Source organism: Lagenorhynchus albirostris, chromosome 15 (genome assembly GCF_949774975.1).
Source record: "Lagenorhynchus albirostris chromosome 15, mLagAlb1.1, whole genome shotgun sequence".
Classification (NCBI taxonomy): domain Eukaryota; kingdom Metazoa; phylum Chordata; class Mammalia; order Artiodactyla; family Delphinidae; genus Lagenorhynchus; species Lagenorhynchus albirostris.
In genome coordinates, this window is record NC_083109.1 from 33,162,444 (window position 1) to 33,177,416 (window position 14,973).

The 14,973-nt window shown below is 36.8% G+C and overlaps 1 protein-coding gene across 4 annotated transcripts in view; it reads left to right on the forward strand.

Moving 5' to 3' along the window:
* MCM8 (minichromosome maintenance 8 homologous recombination repair factor) overlaps positions 1–14,973 on the forward strand; it is a 41,211-nt gene that overhangs the window by 9,942 nt on the left and 16,296 nt on the right. For all 4 annotated transcript variants that reach the window (XR_009535487.1, XR_009535486.1, XM_060123852.1 and 1 more), the window contains exons 7-11: positions 442–640; positions 3,995–4,080; positions 8,271–8,422; positions 8,667–8,862; positions 11,957–11,987. Coding sequence is in view for 2 of the 4 variants with exons in the window: in XM_060123852.1 (XP_059979835.1) it covers positions 442–640; positions 3,995–4,080; positions 8,271–8,422; positions 8,667–8,862; positions 11,957–11,987 (664 nt within the window). In the remaining 2 variants the exon portion in view is untranslated. The remainder of the gene's footprint in view (positions 1–441; positions 641–3,994; positions 4,081–8,270; positions 8,423–8,666; positions 8,863–11,956; positions 11,988–14,973) is intronic.

Consider the following 14,973-nt stretch of genomic DNA (forward strand, 5'->3'; position numbering starts at 1 on the left):
AGAGAACAAATGGAATTTTTTCTTGAATTCAACTTTTTATTGTATTATAAGATTTTAAATTCTCATTAGAAGAGATGAATAAGGTAATCATCAAGGTTGTTTCTTTGTTTTTTTTTCCTTAGAATTTAAAAAAGACATTTCCTAACATTTCTTGAAAAAGAATTTGGAGACTCAGAAGTTGCTGAATTTGAGACTTTCCTTTTGGCATTATTTTTTTCCTTTTTCCCTAGAGAACAGCCAATGAGACAAGAGGAAAAGTGAAGATTTAACTTTTTTTATTTTTAAGACTGATTTAATACTTGTAAAATTCCTGATATATATGGGGATGATATGGCTTGAGAATTCCATAGTTTCTTAAAGGGACTTGTGAAAATGCAGACAACCTCAGCTTTCTGCTCATTTTAAATGTATAGATAAATATGTTCCTGTTTTTGTTTTTAGGGTATACAACTATGAGCCCTTAACACAGCTCAAGAATGTCCGAGCAAATTACTATGGAAAATACATTGCTCTGAGAGGGACAGTGGTTCGCGTCAGTAATATAAAGCCTCTCTGTACCAAGATGGCTTTTCTTTGTGCTGCGTGTGGAGAAATTCAGAGTTTTTCTCTTCCAGATGGAAAATATAATCTTCCCACAAAGGTTATACCATGTTCTTTAACTACTTCCTTCTTTATCTTGGTAAAGAAGGCAAATCAATTTACAGAAAACATTTCCCAGTGTTTCTAAATACAGAGCTTATTTTTATTGTTTATTTTCAGTTTTTAAATTATAAAATACTTCAGGGTACAAAAAATAAACAAAACATCTCTATTCACCACTCAGAATTTACATTTTGCCAGCTCCAGCTGTATCTTGAAAGAGGTAAAGCATTACTGGTACAGCTTTTGTCTCTTTTTTACCCCTTGCTTGTACCATTCCCAGAGACAGTCATTATCCTGAAGTTAATTTGTATTCTTTCCGTTCATATTTTTATATTCTGGCTTAATAGGTACACATATTGTTTTCTTTCCTTTATTCTGCTGTTGGAAAGTGATGCATTCCTTTTTTAACTTTTTTTTAAAACTATAAATTTTAAAACTATAGAAAAGTGTAGAGAATAATGTAACTAATACCTGTGTACTACCATTATGGGTTGGCAAATATTTAGCTAATTTTTTTACAAAAAATATTAAGTGTTATAAAGGTAAAGTCTCTTTGTTTCCCTCCTCAGTTCCATTAACTTTGTTCCACCCCTAGAGCCACTATTCTGAAATCAGCATGTATTCCTCAAGTCTGCATTTTCATACTTGACTATATATGTAGGATTTGTTTTGTTTATGTTTACATAAATGATATACTGAATGTAACAAATTACAGCATTTTTTTCATTTGGTTATTTTGGAGTTCTACCTATCTTAATACATATCTAATTCTTTCATTTATTGTGTGGAGTAAATGAATAGCCACTGTTTATCCATAGTCTTGGCAGACATTGTGCTGTTTCCAGTTTTTCACAATTTCAAATAATGCTGCAGAGAACATTCTTGTACATGTCTCCTTAGCAGAGGAATTTCTCAGTTATATGCTATGCTTATTTTTAACATTTTTAGATGTTGCCAAAGTACTTTCCAGAATGTTGGTCCCAACTTACACCCCTGCTGGTGGTGTTAAGTGATTACCATTTCCCCATATTTTCATTAACACTTGGTATTGTTAGGTTTTTAAATTTTTGCCAGACTGATGGGTGTAAAATGGTATTTCATTTTTAATATGAATTTCTGTGATTTCTGTTATGTTTGAGCATCTTTTCACATCTTTATTGGCCATTCAGTTTCTTTATTGAATTTTCTGTTCATTTTTCTGTTTATACTATTGATAGGAGTTCTTTATGAATTCTAGATACTGAGCATTGATTTCTTACATTATAGATATTTTCTCCCAGTCTTTAGTTTATCTCTTAACTTTGTGGTACATTTTTTGCTTTAGAGTTTTATCAATACATTTTGACATGGTTAAATTGATCAGTCTTTTTCCTATGACTTTTACATTTTCTCCATGGCTTAAGAAGGCCTCCCTCACTCACTATTTATAAACATCTCTCTTACATTTTCTTTCAGTACTTTTAAGTCTTGTTTTTTCTATTTAGATCTTTCGTCCATCTGAAATTTAATTTTGTGAATGGCATAAAGCTAAGGATCTAATATTATTCTTTTAGGTGGAAAGCCAGTTGTCGCCATTTATTAATTAAGCCCTCTGTTTCTATTGATGTGTAATACATCATCTGTAGTACACTGTGCTCCTGTAGACATGTGAGTCTGTTTTATTTCACTGGTCCTGTACCAGGTCTACACAATCCTATTTACATTGACCTTATTAAAACTTTTGATAAGGTAGGAACACTTGCCATACCGATTCTTCTTTTCCAGAGTTGCCTTTATCATCCTTAGACTTTAATAATTTTAACATTTAGTACATTTTTACTCACATTGAAATTCCTAAGGCTTCCTTCTCTTGTAGGAAGAACAGAGTATGTTAGATTCAGCTATTGGTTCTGAATAATCAATGGTGTTGGTAAATGGGTGTCACCTACTATTTGGGCTTAAGATTCAGGACTGCCTTTAGGTCAGAGAGGCCAGATTTTTTTTTTTTTTCCCCCTTTGGCTCATTTTGTGGAATCTTAGTTCTCTGACCAGGGATTGAACCTGTGACCTCAGCAGTGAAAGCACAGTCTTAACAACTGGGCCTCCAGGGAATTCCCTGGAGAGGCCAGAATTTAAATCCTGATTTAAATTGGATATTTTCTGTAAACATTATTTTGTCAGGGTATTTCCATGCCCTCTAATACAGTAGGTAGTAACGCTGACTTCATTACTCATGTCTGAACTTCAGTGAATCAAAGTGATCAGAAAGACAGTTGTTCCAGCTGATCTCTGTTCCAGTCACTATTGCTGCATAACTAATCACCCTACAGCATAGTGGCTCAAAATAACAATCATTTTATTATTTCACATGGTGTCTGTGGGTCAGGAGTTTGGAAGAACTGGTTGGCTGGGTACTTCTGGCTCTTGATCTCTTAGGGAGCTGGAATAGCAAGTGACTGGACTCACTGGGCACTGGCCAGTATCTCTCTTCCACGTTGTCTTTCTGTGTGGTCTGGTTTTGGCTTCTTGCCCACAGTATGGCAGCTCAGGACACTCATTCTGCTCACATGACTGCCAATAGCTTCAAGAGACAGAGGTGCAGCTGACTGGCAGAAATGGCTTTGCCTCTTTTGAGGCAGCCTCAGAGGTCAGGCAGCATTACTTCTGTCACATTCGGTTGGTTACAAAGTGAGTCACAAGCCTGTCCACATCCCAGGAGGGGGAAATTAGACTCCAGCTCTTTATAGGGGAGTGGCAGGGTTCTAGAAAGGTTTGAAGGGTGATACAATTACAACCGTATTTGGAAAACACAGTCTGCCACAGTCTCTCTACTTATAAATGCATCTTGAGGTACAAACAGCAAACAAATGACTTACGAAAACTTGAACACAACTGACTTACATGTTGAGAACTGCCTGTGTGGTACAATAAACATTATACTATACAAGCAGTGCAAAAGGAGGTTAGATAGGAGAATTGGGGATTAAAGAAGACCCAGGAAAGGCTTTTGAAAAGGGGAGGATTGGAGCTGGGTATGTGGGACTGGATACAAGGAGATGTTCAAGGATTGGGAGACTACTTGGGCACAAAGGAAGGAATAAGTGCTTGGTGTGACAGGTGTGTAAAGAGACTTGCATACCCACAGCAGAAAGAATAAGAGCAGTCATCAAGAGGGACCAGCTGAAAAAGTGCCTCAAAAACAAAATCAATACAGAAGAAAATAGAAAGTCATTGCAGCTTTTAGTTCATCTTACTTTAATACCATTCTGGGACCAACTTTTAAACCAATACTAAATGAAGCATTTTAACTTGAATTTTCCTGAGATATGATTGTAGTATATCAAAATTTAAGTGCGAATTAATCTTGTTGCAGTGTCCTGTGCCTGCATGTCGAGGGAAGTCATTTACTGCACTCCGAAGCTCTCCTCTCACAGTTACGATGGACTGGCAGTCAATCAAGTAAGCAATCAGACTATTAAATAAAAGGCAGGTTTTAGAGCCCTCATACTGCCAAGTAAATCTACAGTATTCCTGTATTATACTTTGATGCTTCTCTGTAGATTGTGATAAAGTATATAATAAAAGGTTTACTTGCTGCAGAGTTATGTGTTGGAGTGATAATTGTCTTCATTTGAGATTTGTTTTCTGTCAGATTCCAGAAAGGATTTAATGTACAAGTATTATGTCATTTTGCTATTGAGAAATCATTTTATATCTCATTTATTTTACTCATTGAATTGGATGTATATATAAGCAAAGCTGTATGTTTCATTCCATAATGTGATATCCTAGAAATAATATTGTTTTGAAGTTTTAAAATAGAGAATCCCTTAGAAATAGATACATTTCATTTTATGTTCACAATATCCATGAGGCATTTTCTATAGGTGATTAAAAAAAACTTTTTTTTTAAAGTCAGATAGTTTTCTCTATGTGTGTATATTTTTAACAATTTATTCCATTTTTTTCTGGCTGTAGTCCCATAACTCATCCCTAAATATAAAATAATGGGTAGTTTTGAAGTCAGGGTGCTATCCAGGAAACTTGGCTGAAACATATGGTCTTTAAAAACTAAGAACATAGGGGAAAAGTGAAGTAGATTTCTACCAAGCCCTGTCCTAGCTTGACCTCCTAATGCCCTATAAAAACCAAGACCAATATATACAATAATTAACTGTGCACTATGCTGAGATCTTTACAGACACTCCATTTTATAAAAGATGAAATGTTTAAAACTCTTGAGTATGATCATGTGGGGGAGCCTGGTTCCCAGCCCATGTCTATAGCACTTTCACCACTGAAGGGGGTGGTGAGGGCCTCAAAGGTGCTATAAGGTTCACAGTATATGCATAGAAGATTCAGAGTGATTTAATTATTTGAACAAAATTTCTTTGTTTTCAGGTAAAAATAGACTAAAAATAGGCTTAAATATTTTAACTGGGTTTGAATGATCATCTCCTAATAGGAAATCAAACTTAGGGGTAGATGATTGAGAAAAGGAGGACATTTAAGTCCTTTTCTTGAGTTTTTAAAAGTAAGGTATTGCTCAGGTTCATTTTAAATGAGTTAGTTATAGTAAAACTTTGTTAATGCAATATTAGCTTACATAATTAATTGTCTTATTTTATTGCTCTGTAGGTACATAAAATGATTTTTTGCCCTAGAAGAAAGGCCTCCTTCCTGCCATATATAGTAAACTCAGTTTCAATTTTTTCTGAGCCTTAGCTTGGATGGCCATAAGGAATTAAGTAATTGTTTCTCAACTAGTGCATTGAAATGTTTGGATGAGTCAAGGTGACAGCTTTATTGTGTATATCAGAATCGAAGCCTTATAGTTGCAGCAGTCCCAGTTCTAGAAGTTCATCTGATGAAGACAGTCACAATATGTGCAGAAATAGCTTGCTGAAAGTATGTTTTCACAGTGTTGATAACCAAAAATGGAGAATAACCTAAACATCTGAAGAAAATATTATAAAAAGGATGATACTATGAACTATTGTGTAGCCACTAATTATGATGATGTAGGAGAGTGTTTTGAAATGACATCCAAAAATGTTTACAATGAATTTAGTGATAAAGCAGGTCACAGAATGTTCTCTACTGTACAATACTGACTTTATTAAAAAAAAAAAAACACTGGTAAATACAAAAACATGTTAAGAGTATACTGTCTGGGAGGTCAGATGAAAGTAATTGTTATTTTTTTCTTTCTGTTTATCTGTGTTTTTAAATTTTTACAAAGGTGACACATAGAAATATGTGTTCTTTTAATAAGAAAAGTGTAAAAATATACTGTTTTTCTTTCTTTTTTTTGGGCTGCTTTGGGTCTTTGTTGCTGCATGCAGGCTTTCTCTAGTTCTGGCGAGTGGGGGCTACTCTTTGTTGCAGTGTGCCGGCTTCTTATTGCAGTGGCTTGTCTTGTTGTGGAGCACAGGCTCTAGGCATGCGGGCTTCAGTAGCTGTGGCTTGCAGGCTCTAGAGAGCAGGCTCAGTAGTTGTGGCGCACAGGCTTAGTTGCTCCACGGCACGTGGGATCTTCCCAGACCAGGGATCAAACCCGTGTCCCCTGCATTGGCAGGTGGATTCTTAACCACTGCGCCACCAGGGAAGTCCCAAAAAATATACTTTTTTAAAGCAAGGTGACCTTAGCATGTTGTGTCACTCTGACACTTCTCATTGCAGTTCGCCAGTGTTTAAATATGCATTGAGGGTGAAAGTAGTGGGTAACCATGGAGCAGGGTTTGTGCTTACTTTCATCATTTAAGTGATTAAATTAAAAAGTTTTAAAATAATGTGTATGTTTTTAAAAACTCAATCAGCATAGAAGGCCACAGTTCCCACAACTTCTTGTTGCCTTATACATAATTCTAGATAGCATTCTTATCTCTTCCTTCACTTTACTTATCCAGTCTGTGAGCTGAGAATGTTAGAGACATGGTACCTGCTGTCCCTTCTCCCTCTTCCACCTTTTTTCAGTATGATGTTACTTTTAAATTGTCAAGGTTTACTTCTGTTTTCTAATGAGAATTATCTTCCATGTTTTATTCATAGGTCATATCTAATGAAACCAACAAACAGCACTTACATTTTTATGATAACATAAATATTGTTCAACAGAGAATCAAGTCAGGTGATCAGATGCCAAGAGAAAGAAATGTAATTTGTGTCACTGGGTTGTTTTGTTTTGTTGGGGTTTTTTGCCCCTTAAAGGAAAATGATCCAGGCATCAAAATCAAAAAGGATTCTTTTCTTATACTCCACTGAGTTAGCCCATATTTTAATATGCTTCATATTTGGACTATAACTGTCGTTTAGCACTTTTCCTACTCTTCGTAATCTTTTTATCCATGGTGTTCTGAAAACATCTGAGTCTATCTAACTGTGTCTTCATCTTGCTTGATACTGATTGGCCCTTTTCTTCTAGAGTTGTCTTCAACTCTAGAATATCTATTTTCTATTTTCTCTCTTTGGGCTTCTTATCAGGTGTATCCATTCAATTGTTTGTCCTTCACCCTTTGTTTTCTTTATGCTCTTTTCTAGATTTCTTTGGCTTTTGCTTGTATCCTTTCTATAAGTGTTTGATTTTTATATACATATCTTTAATTTTTCTGATCTCACACTTGTTTTCCAATAGTTTCTTTTTCATAGCAGCTCATTCTTGTTTTATGATGGTAACATTTTCTCAGAAACTCTTAAGTAGTTTTTTCTTTGTTTTTAATGCTTTTCTCCTTCTTTAATTATTGCCATTTCATCTTCAAATATCTGATGAGGAATGAGAAATTATTTGGAGTAGGTAGGATAAGTTTCCTTTGCTATTTTTTAGGTAGGAGCTTTTCTTCAAAAAGCCTCATCCCTAGATAGAGGGTAGGGTTTTGACAACCAGATTTTGCTTTATGAATGTGTTTTTGAATTTGGCTTGGGCTCCTCAAATGCCAGAATGAGGAGGCTTATGCTGGAGCTCTGATATCCTCTCTCGGCACCTTAGTTCCCCTCATAGAGTAGATGGCTCTGTTTCCTTAAAACAGTGCTCTGGTTTTTGCCAGATGGGGAAGCCTGATGGCTTTCCTGGGATACCCTCCTTCTTCTTCTACCCACCTATGCCCCCACCTTCCAAATAATTTCTGAACAGCTCTTCTGCGACTTGTCTTTCAGTTGATTATTCTGTTTTGTTTCAGCCATCTGCTCCCACTTGCCATTCCTGCCACCTCCAACTTACAAGCCTCTCTAGGGCTGAGAACATTGGCTCCCACTTCTCTTGTACCCTTGTAAATTTTTCCTGTGTGTATTCTGGAATTCATTTTATTTTATCCATCAGTACTTTCCCATTTGCTGTTTTATAAAATTTCATTAATATCTCTTATTTGATGATGGCACCTCTGCATGCCCCAAAACTTCTCTTCACTCTTTTAGTGACTGTTGTTTTGGTGGACACTTTAGAGGGAAGGTAGGCAAATGCATGTGCCCATTCTGCCATCTTTAATTGGAAATTGCTGAAGTAGTTTTAAATATACCATTGAACCTTTTCTTTTTTTTTTAAACTAACTGCCCTTTATCTATCTCAGCATCATGTGGACCCTGAATAGTTACTGTGTTGACCAAATAACCCAAAGTCAGTTTATGTACTGACTGAAAATTGTTTAACTTTTTAGAATCCAGGAGTCGATGTCTGATGATCAGCGAGAAGCAGGTCGGATTCCACGAACAATAGAATGTGAGCTTGTTCACGATCTTGTGGATAGCTGTGTCCCAGGAGACACAGTGACTATCACTGGAGTTGTCAAAGTCTCAAATGCTGAGGAAGGTGTGGTATAACTTTCCTTAATTCAATTGTCCCTCAATAGTTTGTCAGCATTCATCTTTTCCCTTTTTAAGATACTTCTGAATTTCCATTAATTTAAAGAACTTGATTCTTATATAGGTGAAACTTTTCCTCTAAAATAAAAGCTTATTTATAGCTCACCATGCCTTTCTTTTACAGTCTACTTGAATCTTTGTAGGGAAAATGAAAATACCAATTATTGTATATCGTACTTTGAAATTTACAGGTTCTCGAAATAAGAATGACAAATGCATGTTCCTTTTGTACATTGAAGCAAATTCTGTTAGCAACAGCAAAGGACAGAAAACTAAGCCTTCCGAGGATGAGTATAAGCATGGAACGTTGATGGAGTTCTCACTTAAGGACCTTTATGCCATCCAGGAGATTCAATCTGAAGAAAACCTGTTTAAACTCATTGTCAAGTATGTATGAGGTTATCTCAAGTTTTACTTTATCGTGTGCATGTTGGGGGTGCTCTTGGCTACCAATAACTGAAAACTAATCAAAATGTTTGCAAATTACAATTCATTAGACATCTTTAGACCTGTGCAGCCAAGTCATTGAAAGAAGGAGACTAAAGGGTGAACTGCATACATAATATTTAAAGAAGGGATAAAATTTCATTTTTTCAGTTCAATTCAAAGAATCAGAATAAATAAGGCCATATATGAATATATGAAGTATTATGTTGAATATAAAGAAGTATTTTACATTTGTCAATTGTATAAATAGGAATAAACAAAAAGGACAGAGTGGAAGAGATATAATCCAGCTAATCACCCATCTTTGTACAGCCCATAAGCTGAGTGGTTTTTACATTTTTTCATAGCTGAAAAAAATTAAAAAGAATATTTCATGACACACAAAACTACATGAAGTTCAAATTTTGCTATCCATAAGTAAACTTTTATTGGAACACAGCCACACTTGTTCATTTACATAGTATCTGACTGCTTTTGAGCTACAGGGGCAGAGTTGAGTAGATGCAATAGAGAATGGCTCACAGATACTTATGTGTTTGTACCTTTACAGATAAGTTTACTGATCTCTAGTTGAAACAATAAGGAAAATTTACTATATTACACAATCTAGTTACTCAACTGAAGAGTCATGGGACAGTGAATTACAAAGTCATTTCAACTACTTGTATGTAGGGTGTTGTTTGTTTACTTTTAAAAAGCAAGAAATAGATTCACATCGAAGTCACTTACTATTGATAAGTATTTCATAATATTTTTTTATTTCCGTGTTATTGCCCTGCAGTAGAGAAGAAGCAGTGTAGAGGCATTTTTGCTTTAGTGATTACGAGCCTTTTCTAGAAGATAAACCTGAGTTAGAATCTTGCTTCAGCCACTTCCAATGTGATCTGGGGCATGTTAATTTCTCCTTCATTTTTATCTTCTTAAAGTAGAAATAATAATACCTGCCTCAGAATGTTGTTCTGAAGATTAAATGAGATTTCATTATGTACTTAACATAGTTAACACAATGTGCTGTTATTTTGAAGTATTTTGACAAATTTTTGGATAACTTTGAAGAAATAGGAGAAAATGTGAGAGACCGAATAGTAGCTGTACCAGAGGTAAAGAACTGAGGTTTTGAAGTGCATTGTATTAGAAAAATTGATCTTGTCACGCTTTTCTCTTCACCTAGGCTTTGGGCTCTAGGAGAATTTAACAGTTTTTCTTTCTGCCTTTAATATGTTAATTAGAAAGCTGGGAAAAGTATAGAGTTCCTCAGGAGTTCTTTGTCCTTAAACCCTTAGAGATGTCCTTTGAATAGATGGCCATCCAAACCCACCCTGGGAGAGAGGGTGCTCTGAGCTAGGGTGGCGATGTGATCTGGTGATAAATGTTGGGGTGGTGAGTGGTCTGTAGCAGGTGGCCAAGGAACACCCTGGTTGAGGACCAAAACACCTCTTTGATTGGTACCTCTTACCAGTTATAAATAAAAATGAACATTTGCAGTGGTCCTTCTTCTGTCATACTTAAGGAAGATAAGTTAGTATGAAAAACCTGGGTTTCCTTCCTACAGTTTGCTTTTACCTTTTAGTTCTAAGTTTGTGATTCCAACATCAAAACTTGAATTTTTCATGGTCCTCCATTTGTGAATCTTGCAGGGGTTGGCAAACTAGGCAGGCTGCTTGTTTTGGTAAATAAAGTTTTTATTAGAGCACAGCCCCACCCATTTATTTACAAATTGTTGGCTTTGACAGAAGTTGGGTAGTTGTGACCTAGACAGTAAAACTGAAACTATTTACTTTCTGGCCCTTTAGGAAAAATGTTGTCAACCCTTGCTAGATTAATTGAGGCCTATGAAAAGAGAATGGAGAAGACAATAGAAGGCTGTTTTAGTTTAGGTTCCTTCAGAAGCAATGATTTGCATAAATGTAGTTTCTTTGGGAGGTGATCCCCAGAAATACTGGGAGGAGAATGGGGAAGTGAGACAGAGAAGGGAGGGCAGTTAGTGTATGGTACCTTAATGGAGGCTTAATAAAGGCTTAATCCTTCTGAGGCCTCTGGGACACTTGACTATAGAGCTAGCCTCAGTATTTTTCCATCTAAGGGCCTAGATTTGGGGCTGCTCCTGAGAATATTAGACATCCGAGCACTTCTGGCCTGCCCAGCCTGCCTGCTGATGATGCTTCTGCAGCCACAGAAAGCCCTTTGGCAGACAGGTGCAGGTGCTTGGTAAGAGGCCAGCAGTGATCATGCAGGAGCACGCTGAACAATGATTGCCAAGGGGAAGTGGCAGGACACCAACTTCTGTGTTGACATGTATTAACAGGGATAATGATTCACAGTTAACTGATTATATCTCTTCCTCCCTGTCCTTTTTGTTCCTGTTTACATAATTGATAAATGGGAACTACTTCTTTATATTCAACATAATACTTTATATATTCATATATGGCCTTATTTATTCTGATTCTTTGAACTGAAAAAATGAAATTTTATCCCTTTATTATGTACTCATTTCACCCTTTAGCTCCTTCATTCAGTGACTTGGCTGCACAGGTCTAAAGATGTCTATTCATGTAAAATAGAATGTAATTTGATATCCTAAAGCCTAAAGTAGAAGACCATAATTATGATCTTTTTTTTTTTTTTTTTTTTTTTTGTGGCTCTCCATGTGGCATGAGGGATCTTAGTTACCTGACCAGGGATAGAACCCTCGCCCCCTGCATTGGAAGCGTGGAGTCTTAACCACTGGACCACTAGGGAGGTCCCTATGATGCATTTTAAAGGCTAGTAATATAAATGCTTTACAAGTGTCCTGCCTCCCTTACACAGGCACACTTTTTAAAACATTCTTCCCTTTATAGATTCACCAAGAATTTTGATAAATTTACTGTTAGAATAAAATTTCTTGAGTTGTTTGAGGAGATGTAAATTTTTATTTTTTACTATTTTCTTTTGATGCTAAATAAAGCAAGTTAAGCAAATTGTAAAGTAGATCTTCTAGTGTATCACTGAAATGTAAGTTAGAATTTATAAGTCATATTCTGTTTTTCAGCTCGCTTTGCCCTGTCATTTTTGGTCATGAAGTAAGTATTTTACTTCCTCTTTGCTCAAAAATATATAAATTTGGCAAAAATAGTATATAGAGATATCACAAATAATAGTCATTTCTGTTGGACAGTTATTCATATTTTATTTATTTATTTAAAGCAATTAAGTTTAGTATTTTTTTTTAACATCTTTATTGGGGTATAATTGCTTTACAGTGGTGTGTTAGTTTCTGCTTTATAACAAAGTGAATCAGTCATACATAAACATATGTTCCCATATGTCTTCCCTCTTGCGTCTCCCTCCCTCCCACCCTCCCTATCCCACCCCTCCAGGCTGTCACAAAGCACCGAGCCAATATCCCTGTGCCATGCGGCTGCTTCCCACTAGCTATCTACCTTACTACGTTTGTTAGTGTGTATATGTCCATGACTCTCTCTCGCCCTGTCACAGCTCACCCTTCCCCCTCCCCATAACCTCAAGTCCGTTCTCTAGGAGGTCTGCGTCTTTATTCCTGCCTTACCCCTAGGTTCTTCATGACATTTTTTTTCTTAAATTCCATATATATGTGTTAGCATATGGTATTTGTCTTTTTCTTTCTGACTTACTTCACTCTGTATGACAGACTCTAGGTCTATCCACCTCATTACAAATAGCTCAATTTCGTTTCTTTTTATGGCTGAGTAATATTCCATTGTATATATGTGCCACATCTTCTTTATCCATTCATCCGATGATGGGCACTTAGGTTGTTTCCATCTCTGGGCTATTGTAAATAGAGCTGCAATGAACATTTTGGTACATGACTCTTTGAATTTTGGTTTTCTCAGGGTATATGCCCAGTAGTGGGATTGCTGGGTCATATGGTAGTTCTATTTCTAGTTTTTTAAGGAACCTCCATACTGTTCTCCATAGTGGCTGAACCAATTCACATTCCCACCAGCAGTGCAAGAGTGTTCCCTTTTCTCCACACCCTCTCCAGCATTTATTGTTTGTAGATTTTTTGATGATGGCCATTCTGACTGGTGTGAGATGATATCTCATTGTAGTTTTGATTTGCATTTCTCTAATGATTAATGATGTTGAGGATTCTTTCATGTGTTTGTTGGCAGTCTGTATATCTTCTTTGGAGAAATGTCTGTTTAGGTCTTCTGCCCATTTTTGGATTGGGTTGTTTATTTTTTTGTTATTGAGCTGCATGAGCTGCTTGTAAATTTTGGAGATTAATCCTTTGTCGGTTGCTTCATTTGCAAATATTTTCTCCCTTTCTGAGGGCTGTCTTTTGGTCTTGTTTACAGTTTCCTTTGCTGTGCAAAAGCTTTGAAGTTTCATTAGGTCCCATTTGTTTATTTTTGTTTTTATTTCCATTTCTCTAGGAGGTGGGTCAGAAAGGATCTTGCTGTGATTTATGTCATAGAGTGTTCTGCCTATGTTTTCCTCTAAGAGTTTGATAGTTTCTTGCCTTACATTTAGGTCTTTAATCCATTTTGAGCTTATTTTTGTGTATGGTGTTAGGGAGTGATCTAATCTCATACTTTTACATGTACCTGTCCAGTTTTCCCAGCACCACTTATTGAAGAGGCTGTCCTTTCTCCACTGTACATTCCTGCCACCTTTATCAAAGATAAGGTGTCCATATATGCGTGGGTTTATCTCTGGGCTTTCTATCCTGTTCCATTGATCTATCTTTCTGTTTTTGTGCCAGTACCATACCGTCTTGATAACTGTAGCTTTGTAGTATAGTCTGAAGTCAGGGAGCCTGATCCCTCCAGTTCCTTTTTTCGTTCTCAAGATTGCTTTGGCTATTCGGGGTCTTTTGTGTTTCCATACAAATTGCAAAATTTTTTGTTCTAGTTCTGTGAAAAATGCCAGTGGTAGTTTGATAGGGATTGCATTGAATCTATAGATTGCTTTGGGTAATAGAGTCATTTTCACAATGTTGATTCTTCCAATCCAAGAACATGGTATATCTCTCCATCTATTTGTATCATCTTTAATTTCTTTCATCAGTGTCTTATAATTTTCTGCATACAGGTCTTTTGTCTCCTTAGGTAGGTTTATTCCTAGATATTTTATTCTTTTTGTTGCAATGGTAAAGGGGAGTGTTTTCTTGATTTCACTTTCAGATTTTTCATCATTAGTATATAGGAATGCCAGAGATTTCTGTGCATTAATTTTGTATCCTGCCACTTTACCAAATTCATTGATTAGCTCTAAGTATTTTTTTTTAATTAATTAATTTTCTTTGTCTCTGTTGGGTCTTCATTGATGTGCATGGGCTTTTCTCCGGTTGCGGCAAGCAGAGGCTACTCTTTGTTGCCGTGCGCGGGCTTCTCATTGCAGTGGCTTCTCCTGTTGCAGAGTGTGGGCTCTAGCTGCTCAGACTTCAGTAGTTGTGGCGTGTGGGCTCTGTAGTTGTTGCTTGCGGGCTCTGGAATGCAGGCTTATTAGTTGTGGCACACACGCTTAGTTGCTCCGTAGCATGTGGGATCTTCCCGGACCAGGGCTCAAACCTGTGTCCCCTGCATTGGCAGGTGGATTCTTAACCACTGCGCCACCAAGGAGGTCTCTCATATTTTAATATGAATCATTATATGAAAGATAAACTACAGTCCCTTGTAAGACAGAGCTGCTTACCAGTTAGAGTCAATAGGAATGACCTTTTTTTAAAGTGACTCTGGACACTGTAAATGTTAAAGCAGAAATTAACAAAGATTTCTCAGTTTTGTGGAATGGATTCAATGCCTGGCAAGGTAGGTCTTCACTCAGTGACTTTTAAGATAACCTGATTTTATATGCTTTCTAATTTAAGCTTTTTATTGTTTTTGTTTTTGTTTTGCGGTATGCGGGCCTCTCACCGTTGTGGCCTCTCCCGTTGCGGAGCACAGCTCCGGACGCGCAGGCTCAGCGGCCATGGCTCACGGGCCCAGCCGCTCCGCGGCATGTGGGATCTTCCTGGACCGGGGCACAAACCCATGTCCCCTGCATCGGCAGGCGGACTCTCAACCACTGCGCCACCAGGGA